The sequence below is a fragment of the Juglans regia genome, unplaced genomic scaffold (genome assembly GCF_001411555.2).
Source record: "Juglans regia cultivar Chandler unplaced genomic scaffold, Walnut 2.0 Scaffold_221, whole genome shotgun sequence".
Lineage (NCBI taxonomy): Eukaryota > Viridiplantae > Streptophyta > Magnoliopsida > Fagales > Juglandaceae > Juglans > Juglans regia.
The window spans coordinates 8081-31295 of NW_023353185.1; the positions used below are offsets into that span (position 1 = coordinate 8081).

General features: G+C 35.5%; 2 protein-coding genes across 5 annotated transcripts; one reads left to right on the forward strand and one right to left on the reverse strand.

The window, feature by feature from the left end:
- Nucleotides 1-205: 205 nt before the first annotated feature.
- On the forward strand, nt 206-5949 carry LOC109003519 (mitogen-activated protein kinase homolog MMK2). Its single transcript, XM_018981675.2, has 6 exons — nt 206-675; nt 1915-2044; nt 2695-2832; nt 3336-3668; nt 4451-4634; nt 5275-5949. The coding sequence occupies exons 1-6, from the start codon at nt 515-517 to the stop codon at nt 5445-5447; spliced, it is 1119 nt and encodes a 372-aa protein (XP_018837220.1). The 5' UTR covers nt 206-514; the 3' UTR covers nt 5448-5949.
- Nucleotides 5950-18143: 12194 nt separating this feature from the next.
- On the reverse strand, nt 18144-22433 carry LOC118345303 (guanine nucleotide exchange factor subunit RIC1-like). Of its 4 annotated transcripts, none has more exons than XM_035686958.1 (11): nt 22047-22433; nt 21438-21620; nt 21156-21213; nt 20530-20589; nt 20378-20419; nt 20159-20286; nt 19921-20056; nt 19758-19835; nt 19465-19581; nt 18693-18755; nt 18144-18594 (listed from the first exon to the last, which is right to left on the reverse strand). In XM_035686958.1, the coding sequence occupies exons 1-11, from the start codon at nt 22271-22273 to the stop codon at nt 18508-18510; spliced, it is 1179 nt and encodes a 392-aa protein (XP_035542851.1). In that variant the 5' UTR covers nt 22274-22433; the 3' UTR covers nt 18144-18507. The 4 variants fall into 4 exon arrangements, with proteins under 4 accessions (XP_035542851.1, XP_035542850.1, XP_035542852.1 ...); XM_035686957.1 differs by having other exon boundaries at nt 19472-19581; nt 22047-22432; XM_035686959.1 differs by lacking the exon at nt 22047-22433 and adding an exon at nt 21918-22039 and having other exon boundaries at nt 19472-19581.
- Between the last annotated feature and the right edge of the window lie 782 nt (nt 22434-23215).

Genomic DNA, 23215 nt, shown 5'->3' on the forward strand with positions numbered 1-23215 from the left:
TGAAATATAAAATATGAGGTAATGAATAAAGACTGATGATAAGAATTATATAATAATAATATTTTACTTGGCTAATTATTATGAAAAGCAGGAACATAACGGTAATAAGATTCTCCAGTCGCTAAGGATTAAAAAAAAAAAAAAAAAAGATTCTCCAATCAAATCACAAAACAAGAGGAGGAAAGATAATCACATTATTCACAGATACCACACCAATCCTCAGAAAAAGGAAAAGTAGAAGAGTCTTCATTGCTTCACGGGTCACCCACCCAAGGCGTCTCTCACTCCAAAGTCCCCTGCTCTTTCTTTCACTCGCCCCTTTTCTTTCTCTTCTCTCTTTCCCAGAAGCAACCCAAAAGGAAGTTTTGAGATGTCAACTACCTTTACACCTACCTTTACACCTTCCCCAATTTCAGACCCTCCTCCAATATAGCCCTCACCACCCCACTGCTCCTCTCCTCCGGCTAATTTTTGCTTACGAATAAGTCAAAGAAAGGTCCCTCGGGCACCTCAAATGGATTCTGGCTCTGGTTCAGGTGAGCATAACATCAGAGGGATTCCCACCCATGGTGGACGCTACGTTCAGTACAATGTGTACGGTAACCTCTTTGAAGTTTCCCGTAAGTATGTCCCTCCTATTCGGCCCATCGGGAGAGGCGCTTATGGTATTGTTTGGTAAGAGCTTTTCTGGGTTCGAGTTTTTTTTTTTTTTCCTCCTCTTTTTCTTTCTTTTGTTTCTGCTTCTGGGAGCAAACTCTTTCTTGTTTCTTGGTTTCTAGCAGGGAAAAAAAATTAAGTAAAGAAAGTATTTATCGAAGTGACCATATATTTAATTGACTTAATTTTCTTGTTGGGTTTTAGTTATACTGGGAATTGTGTAGTAAGAAGCTGATTTGTTGTGGGTTAATTGTTAGAGTTGGCTGTTGATTTGGTGTGATTATAGATTTTTCTCTGTGGACTTGCTTTAATGGTGAGTTTGATATTCACTGGGATCCTGTATTTATTTTTGTCTAGTTAGTCCTGATAGCTGAAATGAAGATCATGGTTTCATCATTTGATTTTGTATACATTCTTGCTTATGCCTTGTGCTCGTCTTGATGACCTCAGATTTACATTGATACAGATGCTAATTATCATTACTTTCAGGTTAAAAACACTCACATCGAAGCTGTGGTTGTTGAGAATGTGAAACAACTGGGTTATAAATCGGTTGTGGAGTAACAGACTTTGAGTTTGTTGACGATAAATATCACAGCGTACAATATAAATTTACTCTTTCTTTTAGTCTTGCAGCCTTTATGTAATTCGGCCATATTTTCATGCATTAATGGTTTTGTGTATTGACTAATTGTTTATAAATCTTGAGTTTGTGTCAGTTGTCAACTCGGCCTAGGTCTCAAATGTGGGGAACTGTATCCAGTGTTTGCTTTCTTTTTTTAATTTTTTGAAATTCTTGGTTTCTTTTTAAATTTTCACTTAAACAGCCTGAAATTAATTGGGTGAAACAAATGATCTTTTACTTTATTCTGGTTTCCTGATTTAATCAAATTCAATTTTAAACCCTAATTTGGCCATGCACCTTCAATTTGTCAGCATTTGCTTGAGTCTTGCTCATGGACAGGTATGGGTGTTGGATTTGACTAATCTGCAATGAATGCACAATGCATATGGAACTATGAAGGATATGCTTTTTATTTTATTTTATTTTTTTGTCTACTGCTTGCAATGTGTTCCCGTTACTTGTGTTTAGGATGACCTTGTCATTGTCTTGGTTTAAGCATTAAACATGTTGAGAAATCATGTGTTGAGAGGCCGTGTTTATCATGTGAATGATATGCTATTTTGGTGCTATGACGAGATTTTGCTGTTTCAACAATATCCTGAAAGAAAACTTAATTTTTCTTCTTTCTTCAGTGCTGCTGTGAATGCTGAGACACGTGAGGAGGTTGCCATTAAGAAGATTGGAAATGCTTTTGACAACAGAATAGATGCAAAAAGAACTTTACGAGAAATAAAGCTTCTTCGCCACATGGATCATGAAAATGTAATTCTAGCTATCTTTGTCATTTTTCCTGTATCTGCGCTTGAAAGTTGAGTCAGCCTTGTATCTTTGTGACGTACGTGTTTTGGCCATGATTTTGGTCGTTAGAAAATTTGCAAAGTTCTTATGTATGCCATATATTTTGAATTTGTGAGCCCTAAACTCCAGAGGGTTTTCACTAATTGCTATTGTGGGCAGAAAATTTTCATGGGAATGGGTCATTATCCTTTACATGTAAAAGGCCAAAATGCCGCAGAACCTGTACATTTATCAAAGTTCTCGTCCATATGTTTTGCAAAGATGGTGTAAATCCTGTCTATTGCGACGGTGTTCTAAATTCTACATATTATGTATTTTCTGCCAGCTAGTGTAGTCCCTGTGATATTCTTTGTTTGTGAACCTGGGTTTCAGGGACAGAGAGTGGATTTTTGACATATGTAGCTCAATAAACCTAGATACAGGGACATGATTATTTGTATATACAAATTATGAATAGTTTCAAGCATATGCTAGAATTCTATCACACACACACACACACACATATTATCACTCTTGTTGGTACTATTATTAGCTTTGATAAGAGAGATTATCCCAAGTGTTGCTTTCTATTTTAGTTGAATTTATGCTTAAGGCTTCCTTTTTATCCTATGCAGGTTATTGCCCTCAAAGACATCATTCGGCCTCCACAGAAGGAGAATTTCAATGATGTTTACATTGTTTATGAATTAATGGACACTGATCTTCACCAGATTATACGGTCCAACCAACAATTGACAGACGATCATTGTCGGGTTGGCATTACTTCTATCTCTTGGATGAAGACATTATGTTTACCATGAATTTACTTATACCACGGATTTGAAAAATGTTGTCCAAATTTTTTTTATTTATAAGAATCATTCTGTTTTTCACCGAGGTGGGAGTTTGGCAAGGTCTACATTGTACGGATATTTGACGACTGAGCATCATCTTGATTAAATTTAAACTACGCAGCCATATATGGATGATATGGCTGTTGTCCTAAAATCCATTTTAGGACATACTAGAGTAGATTTATGCTGAATAGTGTGAATTTTTCTTTGGCATTTGTATTAAACATGACAATAAACTAAAGATAAAACATATTGGTTTATATCTTGTCCCGGCCAGCAGAAAAGGAAAATGAATGAACAAAGATAATCTTCTAATGTCTGGTAGTATTGTAACATGAATTTCTGTAGCAACATATTGTTATGATTTTGTTGCTATCTTTCAAGCTTGAGCTCTCATAAAAGCTTAAATTCTACCTTTGCAGTATTTTCTGTATCAGCTGTTGCGAGGACTTAAATATGTACATTCAGCAAATGTTTTGCATCGTGACTTAAAGCCCAGCAATTTGCTTCTGAATGCAAATTGTGACCTCAAGATTGGAGACTTTGGGCTTGCAAGGACAACGTCTGAAACTGATTTCATGACTGAGTATGTTGTTACTCGTTGGTACCGAGCACCGGAACTGCTACTTAATTGTTCAGAGTACACTGCAGCAATTGATATTTGGTCGGTGGGCTGCATTCTTGGTGAAATCATGACGAGGCAACCCCTGTTCCCTGGCAAAGACTATGTTCATCAGTTGAGACTTATTACTGAAGTATGCCTTTTAAAACTTCCTTGCAGAAAATGTGCTATATTTTCCTTACTGCTGGTTTATGCATACAAAAATGCCCTTGTTTGCAATTGAACACAATCATTTCTTTGTTATTCTGCTCATTAATCACAAAATCTATCTCATTTTGTGCCTTTTTGCATCAAGAATCTTGATCATTCTGGGTTGTTACACCCCTATACCACATTTAAGTGTCATTACTCCTGATCTTTCCCTCACTAGTAACTTTTCACCAAATTTAGAGACCAAGACTCGATTCAGATCATACATCTGTCTGAATCCCCTCTTTGTTTTGAGTAGGGGAACCCATTCTGAAAGGATCTTCTTCCCATGTTTTTTCTGTCTATGGAAATATTCCTTATTGCCAAATGGAAGAAATTGCATAAACATATAACTGAATTTGGGAAAGCCAATTATCAGTCATCGTGAAACACAGAGTAAGAATTCCTCTTTTCAAAGATGAACAGACACCACCTTGGACTATAAGATAATAAGTAGGAGTGAATTGGTTGAGGAGTCGATCCGGTTTGAATGTACTTTCATTTCCTTCTGTGGTTGACTGTCTTAGTACATGCAAAATGACTGACTATGCATTCCTGTGTCAACAGAGCTGCTGCTGGTTTTCCTTTCTTTTTCCCACATTTTCCTTTTCCTCCTGGCTCTGTTGTGTCTATGCTTGTACTCTGTTGAAATGAAAGTTGTTCTTTGTCTTGTTGGGAGTCAGACTGACTTTGACAATTGCATTACTTTCCTGTTGTTGTGAGAAGCTCATAGGTTCACCTGATGATTCGAGCCTTGGGTTTTTACGAAGTGATAATGCTCGAAGATATGTTAGACAGCTCCCACAGTTCCCAAAGCAAGAATTCTCTTCTAGATTTACAAACATGTCCCCTGGTGCTGTTGATTTACTGGAAAAGATGCTCGTGTTTGATCCAAACAGGCGCATTACAGGTATCATGAGTTCCCATCATTCAGTTATATCTGTTAGTTTTTAACAGTTGCTTTGGAGTCATATAGCACTCTACTTGCAGTGGAATTTGGGGGAGATTTTAGGGAAAAATGTTTGATGTTGTTACAAGTCTTTACTAGAAGATTTGGCTTATTTGACTGCATTTCTAGAGGGCACTAGTCTAAATGATATTTCAATTGGAAATAAGAATAAATCTTCACAACATCCTCACACTCCACACTTCACATTTTTCTAAATTTTTATTATTTTTTTCTTTTATCAAATATTTATTATATGAATAATGAATAGAAAATTTGAAATATTTTAAAAAGAATAAACTCAAAAAAAATTTTAAAAAATTTTAAAATTTTAAAAAATGTGAAGTGTGAAGTGTGGTGGAGGTTGTGTAGCAAAACCCTGGAAATAAAAGTGCATGTGTTGTGCCAAAGTTGTAATTGGTTCAAGAGGTTTTACAAGAAAGTAGGAAGTATGTCAAACGTTGCTGAGTTGTTTGCAGGGTGCAGATTAGACCGTTGATCCAAGGACCATCGACTGTGTGGAAATAACGTGTTTTACTCATTTTGATGGAATCTTTCCCCATAAATTCTATTGAAAATAATTTTTATACCTGGTTTGTTGCAGTTGATGAGGCTTTGTATCACCCATACTTGGCACCTCTACATGATATCAACGAGGAGCCTGTTTGCCCAAGCCCTTTCAGTTTTGATTTTGAGCAACCGTCATTTACTGAAGAAAATATTAAGGAGCTAATCTGGAGAGAAACTGTAAAGTTCAATCCAGACCCAACTCATTGAGGATTATGTGATTGTCTTTTGTATACACTCGATTAGAATCTGATGACTTGAACAACTGAACCAATTGGGGTGGAAAACACAAAATACTAGCTGCACAATTTCGGCCTTGAAGAAAAAGTCAGTCAGATGTTATTTGTTCTTTCCATCTCTTATCTTTGGACGCTTAGTAATTCATCAGTGCCAATGAATCAGAGGCAGAATTGCTGTAAAACTCAAATCCCTTGCTTGTTGGTGCTGGTTCGTCCTTTGGTTGTTGGCGTAGGAGTTGAGGTTGGTATGATGAACTGATGCCGATTTATTTCTTATTCACTTCAATCAGCATGGTCGCTAGATCAAACAGTACGATTTTCTGAGTGTTTGGAATAGACTTGCTTTAATTTGCTAGACTGAGTTAATAATCTTTATTTCATGTCTTTGTGATTAAACTTTCTGAAACCTGTATGTATTGCCTCTGTTTAATCTGGTTTCTAGCAGTAGAAGATTTTATGGGAAGACTTCATTACGCGTCTATCTCATTCGATGTTTTTTCGTAAGAAACCATTTGCATGATTCTATCATTAAAGACTAAATTTTCTTTTGGACGTTTTGGTAGCCAAGAGAATGCAATCCCTAGCCCTGGACGCATTGTTATGTCATCGTCGTCATGATCCATATATCATTCATAGAAAGGCTATAGGGGGTCTTTATATATTTATATACATATATATATATATACACACACACACACAATTTTGCTACAAGTACCCGGCGGAGGGTACCTTTTGGGGAATTGCCTGATACATCAGCCGATATTATTTATTAAAAAAAAATTAAAACAAAAAACGATTTCAAAAGCAAATCAAACCCATCCCCCAACACCAAAATCGGTCTTTGAAACAAATCAAACCCATCCTAGAAGGAAAACAGCTAGCCTTGTTGAATCTCATTGTCAACATGTTAAGTGGATGCTTCACTTCTGTAGAAGATTATCTCGAAATATTCAGGAAGATTAAAGAAAATTATCAAGCAAGAAAAGAGGAGCTAAGATAAAAAAATCGAGTATTGAAATCGATGACTTTTAGGGAGATGCATACGAGTTTGAGCTGGTTTTTAGATTCTGTTATAACAATGGTGGAATCTCAATCCCAGTTTCAAATGTGTCTCTTCACCACTGTTGTGCAGTCTTTCTTGGCATGACCAAGAAGATTTCAACCAAGAATCTCTTCCAACAAATAGAGAACTTTCTGGAGTGAATTTTGTACTGGTCATGGAGTGATATACTTGTATATTTGAAGAACTGTGATTCATTCTTCTCACATGCAAATTCATCGAGTCTTCTGCCAAGGCTCATCCATGCACTGTTAGCAAAGATTGCTCAAAATTTAGATATAAACATCATAGCTTCCTCTTCTTCTTGTTCTTCATCTTCTCTTGAAACTGTATCTGGGTTTAGATTTTCTTACTCCTCCAAAGCCACCCCTGATTCAGTCAAGCAATCTTCACCAAGCAAAGCGTGGTGGTTTGATGACTTCCCGTGGGTTTGAACGAAACACCCTGTTTCATTTTTACAAGTGGATGAACGTGTATGCGGGGGGTTTCCCAACCCTGGGTGTGAGCAAAGTTTTTCATGTATATATAATGGGAACAAAATAACATGAATGGGAGAATTCAAATGCATCGAACAATACTATATGTATATGTACGTATGTATATTTAATATGTACGTACGTATTGGATCATATATATTTAAAGTGTTTTATTTTTGGAAGAGTTATGTGCCATATATTATATTTTATTCCATTTTCATCTCATTAAGCTGATGAGACATTGTTTATTGACTTCTATTTATTTTTTTATTTAAAAAGAGTTGATTCAAGGGTTATAGCAAAACACACACACACTAACGATGATAAATAAAGTAAAAAGCAACATAATCAAGCACACGACGCATAATATTCATGATTTGGCAAATTGCTTACGTCCACAGAGCTGCAGAAATCTTTTTAACCAGAGGAGATTACAATCACTCAATCTCAACTCACACTCTCTAGGGCTTTTTGCTCTCTCACACAATATGCACCCACTAGACAATTGGTCTCTTTCAAAATATGCTTGAGGCCATCCAAGACATGTCAAAATATGACATATATATAACACACGGCGTGGAAACCCTAATTTGGCAAAACTGCGTACTTCGCTCGAGCGGCATGTCGAGCGTGCTTTTAGCAAACAACCAAATGAACATTGGCTCAAGCGGGGTGTTGAGCGGGACTCGAGCGAACACTAGGGTTTGCGTCTCTTTCAAGCGGAGTGTCGAGCAAGACTTGAGCGAACTCTCGGACTTGAGATTAGCTTGAGTGGTATGTTCAGTACTGTCGAGTGAACTTTGGCTCGAGCCAACTTTCAGCAAATACCTTTTGCAGCTCCAAAACCAGTCTCCACATATACCCCAACAATCCCCTACTTGGAGACTGGGTCTCCACATGCCAGCCATTGTTTCCTGCCAAGCCCTATCATCTTTGCACCTCACAGCTCCCGTTTTCAAACTAGAAGACGCATTGAAGTCAAGCTCGACTTCAGTCTTCTACGTTCCCCTTAGTCAACACATCCACTAGGCAACTCACAACTCCCACTGCACTAGGAGTATGCGGTCTCAAACCGATCTTGGCAACCTTAGCCAATTTTTCCAAGCTTTCATGAGGAGCAACAAAGCTGACTTCCTTTAGCTTTCTTACATGTTTTGCGAGATCAAGTCTGCCTTTTTGCACTCTTGTATTTCCCTGAACATCACTAGACCCTGATGTTAAATACTATATCTCTTACCATGCTCTAAGACCAGCGCACCCTTAGTGATCTTCTAAGCTCCTTCAGAAAAAGCTACTGCAAAACCACTGTTATCAAGCTGTCCCACAGAAATCAGATTTTCTTCAGATCTGGAACATGTCTGACTTGCTATAAAGTCCGCATGCTCATGTTTGGAAGTGTGATGTGCATATTACCCCCTCCCACTGCATCCAATGCCTCTCCATCAACCACATACATCTTTCCAAAATCACCAGCAACAGAATTCTGCATGATTTCTTGATGTGAGATGCTATGGAACGAAGACCCTGAATCTAACATCCAATCATGTACACTACAAGAAGTAAGGCATCATGAATTTCTTCTTCCACTATGTTCACAGCATCATCCTCAGCACTTTCTTGATTCCTGCAGTTTCTCTTGATGTAGCCCAGCTTGCCACAACTTCAGCACGTGATCTGCTGCCTAGATCTCGTCTTGCTCTTCCCCCTGCTCTTGGAGTTTGACCTGTCATATCCTCTGCCCCTATTGTCAACAATCATGGCCGATCCAGAACTCGAGGACTCACCCGAGTCTCTCATACTTACCTCTTTAGTTTCGACTTGCTGGCTAAACTACTCACAGCCATCATCATGGCCTCCCAATTATTTGGCAACGATGCCAACAGAATCAACACTTTGATCTCATTATCAAACTCAATCTCTACAGAAGACAATTGATTTGTGATCGTATTGAATTCATTCAAGTGTTGGGTTACAGACATACCTTCTGACATCTTCAGATTGAACAATTTTTTCATTAAGTGCACCTTATTGTTCGCAGACGGCTTTTCATACAAACCTGACAAAGTCGCCATGAGATCCATCGTGGTTCTTTCCTTGCTGACATTATGTGCCATTGTTTTGGACAAGGTCAGCCGAACAAGACCTAGAACCTGTCGATCTAATAGGGTCCACTCAGCATCATCCATGCTTTTCGGCTTCTTGCCTAACAGTGGAAGGTGGAGCCTCTTCACATACAGATAATTCTTGATCTGCATCTTCCAGTACCCAAAATCAGTGCCGTCGAACTTCTCGATCCCGGGTGCATTCACTTTATCTCCAGCCATCATTCTCCTTCAGATTCAACCTTGGTTCTAATACTAGTTGTTATGGAATTTTGTTCAAAACACACACACCAACAATGACAAATAAAGTAAAAGCAACACAATCAAGCACACGACGTACAATATACGTGGTTTGGCAAATTGCCTACGTCCACATAGCTGCATAAATCTTATTAACCAGAGGAGATTACAATAATTCAATCTCAACTCACACGCTCTAAGGTTTTTTGCTCTCTCACACAATATGCACTCACTAGATAGCTGTCCTATCTTAAAATATGCTTGAGGCCGTCCAAGACATGTCAAAATATGACATATATATAGCACACAACGTGGAAACCCTGGCAAAACTGCGTACTTCGCTCGAGTGAACAACCAAATGAACATTGGTTCGAGCGGAGTGTCGAACGAACACTAGGGTTTGTGTCTCACTCGAGCAGAGTGTCGAGCAGGACTCAAGTGAACTCTCAGACTTGATATTCGCTAGAGCAGTATGTCGAGCGAACTTTGGCTCGAGCCAACTTTCAGCAAACACTTTTTTAGGCTCCAAAACTAATCTCCACATATAACCCCCCCCTCCCAAAAAAAAAAAAATCTTGGTCCCAGAGTTGTTGAATAACTGATTTGACAAGTTTTTAATGAGTCATTAGTCATGTAGGTCTGATTTCCTTCAAGGCTTCTGGGTGTCTTATAATCTTTGGATTAGTTTCCAGATTTTGAACCTCCAATTTGTCTATCTAGTTTGGATGGTGAACCAACTGATGTTTAATTCTTCACATTTCCTGCACCCACATTTCATCAAACAAATTGACATTAGTTCTTTCTACTCCTAAATCTCCCTCCAAATCTAGCCTTTATAAGTACCAACTGGTGCATGTACGCACATTGCCTCCGCTCCCAAGCACCCAACTCCCAACACTGCCAAGAATGCCGACAGTGATTCCCAAGGGGACACTACCTCTGCTGCCAGCTGCTCCACTGCCCACCATTCCAACCACCATCCCTTCAATCCCCTCTATTCCAGCAACAATCCCAACAATTACTTTCCTCTCCCCACCACCATCAAATTAAACCCAACAATCCTTGAGATACCACATTTCCATTTGGTCTTTTTTCTATTTATGTTTCTTTGGATCTTTCTTTGCTCCCTACTTGTGTTGTTCACCAATATGTTAGAACTTGTCTTGGTTCCTTATCGAGAGATTTTATGTTGCTGAGTGGTTCCTTTGAATTTTTTGTGCAAGAGATTCTGATGTCCTAGAATTTTCAGGTCATTTTTTATTTCTGCATCACTTGTGAGAATATTATAGTTGTAATCGTCTTTATGATTATTGAATCAATGGTTATTATGTTTGTTAGTCTCACTAGCTTATCCTCGAATTTATGCATCCCCATCCTTCTCGTAATAGTCGAGTGCCTAAATTAGCTTTAGAGCTAATTGGGCTCGAGATCTATTTTCGACCTCATATACCTTTTTTTCAACAATTATTTGGGAAAAAAAAATGCATTACAAGTTGGCGACAAAAACCAAAGTCAAAACCAAAGTCAATGTGGGTGTGATGCAGGCCAGAGGCAACGACAACAAATAAATATGGATTTATTAAAGCAATGCATGTGACTTGCAAGATTTTGTGAGGATAAAAAATAAAATAAAATGAGGAAAAAAAGTTATTGAATATGGAAATGAAACAAAATAAACAAAAGAACAATGGAAAGTAAAAATAGATAATCCTAGAATGCCACTCGACTAGGGGTAAATGCTGTCAGTCTACTCTACTAATCGCATACGTCACTCAACGCGACCAATTCACAAGCTTGATTTTCAGGAGGAATCACTCAACTCCAATAGAAGCAACATATATGCTCTATATTGTTTAAACCAAAAGCTCTTTGTAAATTCTTTTCATTTTATGGTCCATATATAGGAGTACATGGTTTCGACTAATTATATAGCCTACAATAAATGAAAAAAAACTTTCAATACTCTATTAATGTTTTAGCCAACCTCCAACAACCTAATTAATATGTAAACAAGTTTCAAAGTAAACTTTAAAACAAAATAAGTTTCTATGCAAAACGTTTATTGAAATGTATCTGAACAACTAAATGACAGCCACCAAGTGAATGCCACATGTCTCCCATGTAGATGCCATGTCAACTTGCCACATTAGCTTCAAAGAAATGACATGTAAGATTTTGATTGTGCAGTTGCATCATTTTCATTTTCTTCAAAAATCAACTTGACCTTAAGTTGAAACTTACATTCTCTCAAAATAGTTTGCCGATCAAACTTACTCTTCATTACAACCACAAAGAATTAGACATCTTCTCCTTTACAACTCTGCTCATACTTCTTGAAGGACAAGATGCTAGTCTTAACTCTTCAAGAAACCAAGTCTTCTACATAAGTTTCACAATGTTTTTGTTCTTGGTCTCCTTCTACTTTTTCATCAAAGATTGATAAATATTAATTGTAGATTGGTTCCTCCTCTTCCTCTTCTAGATACTTATCGTAGATTGGAAGTTTTGACTAATCAACCACAACTTCATTTGCACTTTTCATGAAAATCGAAAGTGAAATACATAAGATAATTTTGTTTTTGATCCATTTTGAACCAAAAACTCTTATACCATTTTGATGCAGGCCACGAGCAGTGAGAACAAACGAATATGAATTTCATATTCGTTGAAGTGATGCACGTGACCTGCAACATTATGTGAGGATCAAAATTTAAAATAAAATGAGAAAAAAAGCTATTGAGAATGGAAAAGAAACAAAATAAATAAAAGAATAATGGAAAGTAAAACTGGATAATCTTGAGATGCCACTCGACCAGAGGTAAAGGATGTCACTGGACTCTACTAATCGTGTACGTCACTCGACTCGACCAAAGGGTGCAAAACCTAGATCCCATCCTAGGCAATGCCAACACAATGTGATGAAGAAGACAACGCTAACGTTGGTTTGAACACAGCATAACAACTGTGAAAATACCTTGATTTGGAGAGGACGAAGAACATAATATCCTCTGCAATGCCAACACAAGCCAAACATATAATCCCAAGTAGTATAAAGTACAGTTTTCAGATTAAAATTATTTTAAAAAATAAATAGATATACTTTTCACCCACTAACTAGCCTTTTCAATTTCTTGTCGTTTGAGGCTTCGGAACATTCATTTGACGGTGACTAACTTGCGCCAAGTGAAAAGTTCATGAACTATCAATCATTAGCCAAAATTATTTACAATATCATTACTTTTAGTAATGATAAAAACCAAAATAAAAGGAAATAAATTGCAATCTTTTTAATGGTAGTTTTTTGCTTTGAGAGGATGATTGTTAAAATTAGAAGTTTAGAAGGGTGATTGTAAACTGGATGGTTAATTTGAGTATGATTTGTGTATTTATTTAATATAAGAAGTAAAAAGATGGGTTTACTATATTTTATACTAATTATTGAACTCATTTCGTTAATATCTCAATATTAAGATAGATGGAAAATGAATTACAGACGTAATCTTAATAGTGGGTATGTAACGATCCGGCCCAATAATTTTAAGAATGAAATATTGATAATTTTTATTGGGCCTAAATTATATTTAATGGGCCATATTGGATAAACTCATGAGCAATAAATCATCTCCCTCACCATGAAACATGGCAAGGCCACCATCGTCTCTTCCTTCCTTCTAATCACAACCACCATCGTCCCTCCATCGCACCATGATCAATTTTGTGTCGGAAATCTTAGGAAGCAACACTACAAGATAAGTAACTTGATAATAAATTAAGATTAGCATACGTTAGCTAGTTATATATATATTATTATTAAAACCATTTCTTTGGAAGCCAATGTTTATATACCGAGCATATCATGATATTTGCAAACACGTCATTTATCATATTTCATTCTACATATTATAGTTATGTATGTATTATGTACCTAATGCATATCACGTTGCATAATACACGTAAGCTTTCATAAGATCAAGTATAAGATAAGCTCAGAATTAGTTAACCAAATGATCATTCAGATACATGGTACCAATTCAGTTTTAGGGTGGATGTGCAAGTCACGGACTTGAGCGTAGTCCACCATAATATGCCAAAATACTATCAGCGGCTCGCCTTGTGGTCGCGGGACATGGAGCCGGTGCACAACCTCGCGCACAGGGTTAGTTAAATATGTTTACGTAATGATGGGTTTCTTATTTAGTCATTGACTCATTTTAATTTTTTTGTAGTTCTAAACCATCTCAGGTTAGAATATTTATGAAGGTAGAGCTGTAGAACGAGACTTAGTCCAAGGAGGTCTGACAATGGCCTAGATCATGTACAGAGATTTTAAATTATGATTTTTTATGGCACGGATTTTGAAAAATTTTAATAAATATTTCTGCACACTGTCTCATTTATAATTTCAATATTTTACTATAAAGAATTTTTTGTACTAAGCACTTCATTTAGAAATAATAATAATATCTTTTTAAATCAAGTTTAGTAGTAGCACTCTAACTCCCATGATTTAAAAAAATGACGTATTGGAGCGGGTTGTTACAGGGTAGAACATTTTGGTAATTATTTGATGATGAAAACTTAATATAGGACTTAATAAATTAATCCCGTACTTATGTTCGACTCAAACTGGACCTAAATTATATTCATAAATAAATAAATCAAGTTTGAGCAAATAAAAACTCGTATAATAAACGTTCTAAACTTATATATATATAAACTTGATTCAATAAATATAAAGTCATATAATTTTGTTTTACAACTTTTTTAGTTTTATTTTAAATTTAACAATGAAAACATCTTGAATATTTAAAAGATGAAACATAATCATACAATAAATGTTTTTAAGTTAAAATATTGTAATGAATTTTGTGATAAATCTTAGTGATATAAACTTAACAATAATCGAAAAAACTGATACAATGAAAATATATAATAATAGAATTTATTTCACTAAGAAGACAATAATCCATATCGCAAACATAAAATTTAATTCAGCTCATATTCAACTAAAAATTAAACAGAAACAAAAAATCCGATTCGCAAGTCGATTGCTGCCAACATATTTCAGGACCCAGTCAATTGAACAATGAACAGGGTCTTGGTCAACGACAAAGAAGGGGTGATAAATGCAAAGAGTGTTCTTCGAAGAGTAATATTACGTACAGTCGTGAAATGCGCAAACGCTATATTATCGTTTTGAAAAAGAGTAAAGCCTACTATTAAAAAATTAATTTCTTTTCATGTGAGTCCCATATTTATTTACTTTTTTCAAAACGACTGCACGACGCTTGCACACTCACGACTGCAAGTATAATTTCTCAGAGAAAAATAGGGTGCGGGGGGCCTAGACCGCCCCCCTCTTGGCCCTCTGCACCTCGGGCTTGGCTTAAGCCCAACCAATATATATATATATATATATATATATATATATATATATACAAACACACACAACTGATAATAACTCTATTAAACAAGATTTATTGCTTTTGAAAATTGAAAAACATTTTGATCAACAATATGGTTCCGATATTGATGAGCAAGATGATGGTGTTGGCTCCAGTCATCAAGAACCTCGTTCTAATACTAATAAAATATGTTTAATTGATCGCTTCATTCCAACAAAATGATTTTTCAAAGAAAAGATTGGTTTTTGTCATGAGTTTGAATTCAAAGTTGTTGCTTTGATTGATTCTGATATGAATTGTTTCTAAGAGGGTATAATTCCTAGTAAATACTTTGAAAAGTCCATTGAAAAATTATTTTCTGCTAATGGTTCTCAAATGAAGATTAGATATGAACTGAATAATACTCATGTTTGCCAAGATAATGTCTATTTTAAAATTCATTCTATTCTTGTTAAAAATATGACTAATAAGGTGATTCTTGGTATGCCTTTTATATCTTCTTTATATCATTTCTTATTGAACATGGTGAAATTACTACTGACCCTTTTGGGCAGAAAATAAAGTAAAGTTCGAGTTTGCTTCAAAGTTTGATATTGGCACTTATAAAGGTTTGAATGCTTTGATCTTTGCTAAGACAAAACATTTGAATTTCCTCAAGCATGAAATCAAATACAAAAAAGATTTCTGAACGACTATGTGATAAATTGTTATGGTAAAAAATTGATAATTTTAATAAAAAACTTGTTGATGATGTTTGTTTTGATCTTCCTAATGCTTGTTCAAAAAGAAAGTGTTAGCAAGATGGAAAGAAAAAAATTACGTGTTAAAAGAATATAGAAAGAAAAAATGCAAGATATGTAAAAACATATACTATCTTTTTATTTTGTTGAAAATTATTATATTTCAAAGAATGTTTCTCAAAATAGTTTAAATATGGTCAAAAAATCTAATTTTGTTACTGAAAACAAATCTGTAATTCGATCAAGTCATCCACCTATTGAGACGGTAATTATTAACCATCAAGAATCTGAGGTTAAAACTTCCCTTTTGAAATTCCTGTCATTGATTCCAATGCTCCTACTTCTATTGAAACAAAAAAGATTATTGATTTTGTTCAATAACTCTTTACATGTTATTGGTGAACAGCTGGATTGTATGGAATAAAAAATTGAAACCAACTTCTTCTATTAAGATTGAAAAACCTTTGGTTAGCTTACCTGAAACTAGGTAAGGTTTAAGTCTCAAGACTAACCATGCCACTTAAGAGAATTGACTAGATGCTTTCTGATTTAAAAAGAATAAAAAATGAGAATACCAAAGCTTCTATTAGTAACACTGCTTGTGTTATTAATAGTAAATGTAAGAAGGTAATCTTGATGAAGACTCAAAAACCAAATCTTCTAATTTCTCTACAAATCATGATATTGCATTAATTGAAGACTTTGGGAAAAATTGATTTATTAAAACCCGAGATAAAAAAGGTTTTCAAGAAAACCTAATCCCATGAATTTTACAAAAAATTGGTATTCCAAACCTATTCCTCCCGATTTACAGTTTGAAGAAAGATTTTTCCAAATGCAGTTTCTTTTTCTTCTGATAGGCTTTATGAATAGAACAATGATAGATTATCAGAACAAAAAATTCTCAATACAATGAATAAGATGTCTATGGTTGCTAATGCTTATATTACTAACCATAATCTTACTCATGTTAAAATTGTTGATTTATTAGCTACTGGATTTTTCGGTACTCTTAATCATTGGTGGAATAAGCATCTTACTAATGATTCAAGACAAACCATCATCAATTCTATTAAGCATGATGATGATGATATGCCTATTTTTTATGCTACTATCGATCAGGGTATCCTTGATGGTGTTAAAACTTTGATTTATATTATTGTTAAACGTTTTATTAATATCCCTTCTGATATTACTACTCGTATCAGTTATTATTTGAATAATTTAAGATGTCCTACTATGTCTGATTATAGATGGTACTAAGATGTTTTTATTTTCAAAGTAGTGCTACTGGAATATAGTTTAAAACCTTATTGGAAAGATAAATTCATTGATGGACTACCCCATCTTTTTGCTCATAAGGTCAAAGATGAACTTACCGATGCTACTGGTTTGATTAACTATGATAATTTCACATATGATTATATTAACAATACTATTAAAGAAACTTGGTATCAACATGTGTAATGGTCAAAAGATATTACGACAATAACTGTAAAATGCAAAGAAAACCAAATATGAAATTAGAAATTTCTATGAAAAATTTGGCTTACCTCCTATTGCCACTTCCAAGTAAAAAAGGAAAAATCTTATTTACAAAAATTCTGGTAAGTTTTATAAATCCAAAAAACACATGTCAAAATTGTTCATAGGGATTTTCTTTTTTTGCCTGGAAGGGACAATAGGAGGTAAGTCAAATTGTTTACAAAAATTTCTCATTTCATATTTGGCTTTCTTGGTACTTTCGATTGTTGTCATAACATATTTTTATCATTACAGAAGTTGATACAAGTTTTTAAATAGCACTGATAATATCATCATATGTGAAATTATCATAGTTAATCAAACCAGTTGCATTGATAAGTTCATCTTTGATCTTATGAGCAAAAAGATGTGGTAGTCTATCAATGAAATGCTCTTCCTAATATATATATATATATATATATATATATATAAATATTCGTTATCAAAACGAATCATTTTGAAAGTTAACCCTCTAACCCCCCCTTTCCCCGGCCGCAGTCTTCTCTCTTCCCCCCCCTCTCTCTCTCTCTCTCTCTCTCTCTCTTTCCTCTCTTGTGTCTCAATCTTAGAGCCTCTCTCGACTCTCCCTCTCGCCTTCTCTCCTCCTCTTCTTCTCATCTCCCTTCTCGACATCTCCTATTCTTCTCGGATTTTTTTTGTATTTTGTATCTTGCACACCGATTTTTTTTTTTTTTTTGTTGTTTGCCAAAGATTTGTTTTGTAGTTTAGGATATTTGTTGTTGCGGATTTGTTGTCTTTTGTTGTTGAATGTGGATTTGTATTTTGTTGTGTATTTTTTGTGAATTTATTTTGTTTTTCACATCCGTGGGTTGGACGGGGTTGGAGGGGGCAGGTGGACCAATGGTTTGGCCCCACCCCCAATGTGCAGGGAATCAGCGGGGGCAAAACCCCACCCTCCGCCCATGCGGGGGCAGGGTGCAGGAAGGAGCCACCCCTGTTCCCGCATGGGTGGGTAGCACCTCTATGCATGGTGAATACCTCTGTTTTGGCAGTGCTCTAAAAATAAAGGGAAAAAAATCTACGTTTTTGCAGTGAAACCATTTTTTTCATTCCAACTCTATAGCAACCATGGCATAAAGATAACAGGACCAACCAAATCAGAAAAACTCTTTGAACCATCAACGGCTCCTCTAAATATATAGATTATAAAACATGTTAGATTATGAATAAACAATGAAAAATATTAAGAACTGTGCATCGGTCTACCCCATTCAAGTTTGGTTCCTCCTTAATTACAAGAAAGAACAATTCTGTAATTCCATTGACACCAGCAATCCTATCTTTTCTATTGAATCAATCATTTATCAAACGGCCACCACGATTCAGTTTCCTGGTTCTCACTGTCCACTCCATTCCACGGATGCTAGGCCATTTACACGGTAGGCGACCAATCTTCACAACGAATTACTTCAATTAGCAACAATGCATAGTCAGCATTCTGGATTCCAAATCCAAATGTGCCTTCATTTCTCTTCCAAATTTGCAACTGATGAAAGTTTCTCTTCCAAGTCTTCAAGCAGATCGTGGTATTCAGAAAATGCCAGATGCGACTGACCATCATTAATCAATAAAGAAGACATTAAGATACGGATATACAAGTAATTGCATTATTAATTCTAAGAACATGAAAGTTTAGAGGCATAAACACCTGCAGGGTAATGCTATATGCCTTCCATAACCGCATATCATGCTGGAAAAGATCCAAAAGAACCTGACAAATTTACAAGGAATATGGGTTCATAAAGGGTCTAGGGTTATTATCAGACTATCCATATGAGATTAATATATTTTTGGTAAAATCACTTTTGTCTTCCCCCTCTTTCAAATATCAATTCACATGGGCACCTAGATGCCTCTTTGGCAAGCATGCACGAAAACGTCCTATAATTCACAGTGCCATCCCACCATCTGAACATATTTTGACATTTCTCCATATGCTTTTTAGCTTGCTGTACTGGTTCTAATCAATGGTTTTTGTCATTGATTTGTTGTTATCTCTTGCTTTACAAGTTTTTGTAACATCTCTAGTGCAAAAATGTTGAAAGAGTTCATTGAGCTATAAAACACCAGGAGGATAGTATTATAAGAATGCAAGCATTCCCAAAGAGGTAAAATAATTGCCCTTACTAGGCTCCGTCACAAATAACCCTTTGAAGGGTAAGCAAAAACAAGTGTAATTGCCGTTCCACGGTTCCAGTTTGAAAACTCTCACCACAGAAATTACTTTTTTGCTGTGATAAGATTTCATCAATAAAGAAAGAGGTACACAGGAAGTATATGAGTGATCTGCCTAACTATCAAAAGGAATAAAATGTCCTTTCATGCGTTTCTTTTAGTTGATCTCAGGAAAAGTCATACAAATTATGTGGATGCATAAATATATAATATACCACAGTTTGTATAAAAGAAGCCAACTGTACCTCAGACCTTCGTAGAAGGGTAGCCAATACAACAATCCACTCTTTGAACTTGACGGAGCACATATGAGCCAAGAGGAATTCTGCATCCAACCGGCTTTGTAACATCCCCATTTGAAGCTGGATACATTAGAGACTTCAGTGAGAGAGAGAGAGAGAGTGTATTTAAAAAAAAATAGTGGAATTAGATGCCTAATCATGCTTTGTGATCAAGCCTCTGCATCAATTCCTCTTCGGTTAAAACACTTAATATAGAGATTAATTAATGGCATTTAAGAGTTTTAAGATGTTAATGCCTTTTGCCCAATCAGTTCAAGCCCTGAAGCAAAGTTCTCCAAGCGAGCACATCCATATCTTTCTCTTTGAAGATACTCCTGCAGCACACGTTGTCATCAGAAAACTTGAAATCACTTCACAGTAGGACATAATATGCAGAAGAAAAACACAAGCTTTTCTTACCACCAAATCAAACTGGGTGCCTTTTACAAATGCAACAAGCTTGGAAAGTTCTTTCCCTGACATTAAATAACTAGCATGGTTTTCTAAGATATTCTTAACAGGAGCAACATGAGCACTTTGCTCTTTCAATGAGTTGCTGCTAGAACAAAGAGGGAAAAAAAGATCTGAAGTTAGTATCATATGGAATGTCAAAGCAACCGGGGCCTGAGAATCCTAAAAACCATATTGAAAATTTAACCTTTTATCCAAGGACTGCTTCCGGTAACTTGTACGGGATAGAAAATAGCCCAAGAATCTAGGAGATGATCTGTCTGAATCTGTGGATGCCTGTTCATACTCCCTTCCAGATCTCAACAAGAACCTCACCTAATAATAAAATGAAGAAGAAACTATTATCCCTCTTCAAGATATCGGTACCAATTGTCAAAAAAATCATATCATCATATCAAGCTCATACCAGCTCCCCAGCAAGCTCATATAATGATTCATCAAGCGTTGCCTGCAGAGGGTTTGACAATCATTGCCAAAATTAAACTTAAAAAAGAACAAACAAAAGGCGAACAAGGTTAAAAATGGAATAATTTTTTGCAATGTAATACCAGTATCTACCTGTAATAAACGTAAAGCACAGTACTGACTGACGGCGGGACCTTCAAGTTTAGCAATTACCTAAACATTCAAGATGAAATGAATTGATAAAACTAAATTGACAGGTTCACACACTCAGATCACATCTAAAGGCAGAAATATATTGTATGCGTTCAATAGTCTCAGACCAGATTTTGTCATGCATTTACAGGAGGGACACTTTTTTTTTCTTGTGCATAGCCTTGTAACCACACAAGAAGAGATTTTGAAAATGTACCCCTTACATGGAGAATACTGCAGTTTATGTGTAGGATTGAAATTTTCTTTTTCAAAGGAAAAAAAAAAAAAACACTTCTATTTCCGATCATTTTTTTTTTTTTTGGTTGTTATTACCGATCAAATTCTAGCCAAATACTCTAGAAGAGGTAAATGATAGTAAGTATAATACTTGTTAAAGCATTGGATATTATGCATAACGTTAAACTGCTTACCATCATGTAATCAGGAGAGAAGAATGATGGCATCAGTTTTAAATAAAGAAACATATTGTCTCGAAGAATGGTGCAACATATTTAATAGTTAAGCTTTAACCCATACTTCAGAGAAAGAAGAGAGGTTGCCTTCCCAAAAAACAGAGTATTTCTTACAAGTATATAACAAGCAGCAGTTCGATACCATCTCCGCTGGAGGCATTCCTCAAACAACCTAAAAATAGAAAAAACTAGAAGTAAAAAACAATTGGATTTGAGATAATAAGAAAAAAGAATACCAAAATTAAGCATACAAAGTTGCACATGTCTGTGGTCCATAATTTGCCGCATTGTGATTAGTTCCTAACATAGATGATTCCTATACACTTCAAACATGAGGTAAAAATATTAAATGGACGAAAAATGACTAAAAATAAAAAGTGAAGTGAAACACTGAACTCTGTTGATCTTCCAGCAGCAGAAAACAAATCTGCCCAATGTCGACCATCGGTTTTTCTTGCAACACTGACAACCACATCAAAATACTCTGGGAAACTTCTGATCAAATCACAGGTCTTCTCCAGAAGAGATGAGTTGTTAGCATATTTAGGGGCTGAAACGTGGTGCTTGTTTGTGTTTTGCCTGGAGTTCAATTTACCTAGTAAGCAACAGGGTTTGCATAAACACAGATAGAAATACTGAAATTATCACACAACTTCCCTCAAAATAGAAAATTAGGGGAAAATCATTTAAGAACAAGGAAATCATCAATGCCAATAAACAACTTGATTAAGGAACCAACTAACATGTTGGTATAATGGCTCAAGACCTGGTACCAAGTTATACCTTTATCAATGTTGAGGGGTCTTATTAGTAGGTAGGAACGACATTTTAACCTTTGACAAACATAAAAAAAAAAAAATGTAGGCACCTACTCACATTGTCTAGTCAACCGTTCCCATATGTGCTAAAAGTCAATTCACTTGAGCAAGAAAGTGCACATCATGTCCCATTAATATACGGTCCAGCTAAAAGTCAGATTGATTCCCTTCCTAGATTCAAACATACCTGGTTATTTCTGTATCAAATACTGTAAAAAGAAGCCATTCCAGACAATGCGAAAAATGAGGTTTTTCTGCAGATAATTGCGCCAACCGTAAAGCCTCTTCCCTTTTGTCCCTCTGGCCCACGCATACAAAAACTGAATTAGAAAGGAAGAATATTGAAACATAAGAATGAACACTGTTATTAATATGACATATACATGAAACAAAACCAAATACAGAAAGTAGCATGATTTTTTATAGCGGGGAGATATTCTTTTTTGAAGTCTACTTTTGGACCTATGTATATTTGTAAACAAGTGTTCCAATTTAAGTAGAAAGATTACATACTGACAGACTCATATGTGAGGTTTCACATCCTCACTGAAGCTCTACCATCATCACTCTGAAGTTGAAAAAACTCTATATTTTTTTTTACAAGGGTTGAACAAAAAAAACAAAGAAACTCTATAGTAACTGATATTATAAGCCAATAATTAGGCGAAGGTAAAATATTTTTTGTTATCCTTGAAACTGAATTTTAAGTGCTTGACGGACCCATCCACTAGCCCTCCAAAAGTCAATTCTATTGTGAAATCACCACTTGTCCCAAAAGTTTAAGCTAATAGGAACAAATAGATTTTATTATTTAATTTATATCTTAAAACTCCCCATCACGTGTGGGTTAGACTCCCCCTCAATGAGTGGGCCTAACACGTGAAATATTTAATTAGATTGAGTAAAGTGTAGAGTCAAGATTTGAACTCAGTACATTTGCTTTGATACTATGTAAAATCACCACCTGTCCCAAAAGCTTAAGCTAATGGGAAGAGGTAGATTTTATTATTTAATTTATACTTAACATCTATAACATTCCTTTAGGCTGAAATCACTTTGAACCTAATCATTCAGCAGTCAGAATCCAAAACGATAAGCCCTACACCATTTGAGTTTTGTTTAACCCAGTGAGCTCTACCTGGCTCATTAAACAAGTACCACAACCAGTTATTGCATGCTTATAATGGCAGTTGTCAAGTTTGTTAAGAGTATAGAAACAAAAACAATCAGCTTTTCTCATTGAGAATATCAATCAGTTGTTATCAATTTCCACATATAGGAATGGTTATTAATCACGACATACACTAGACCTTGCAATCACTTTGTTATAGACTAATTTCGGTTCATGATCAAATT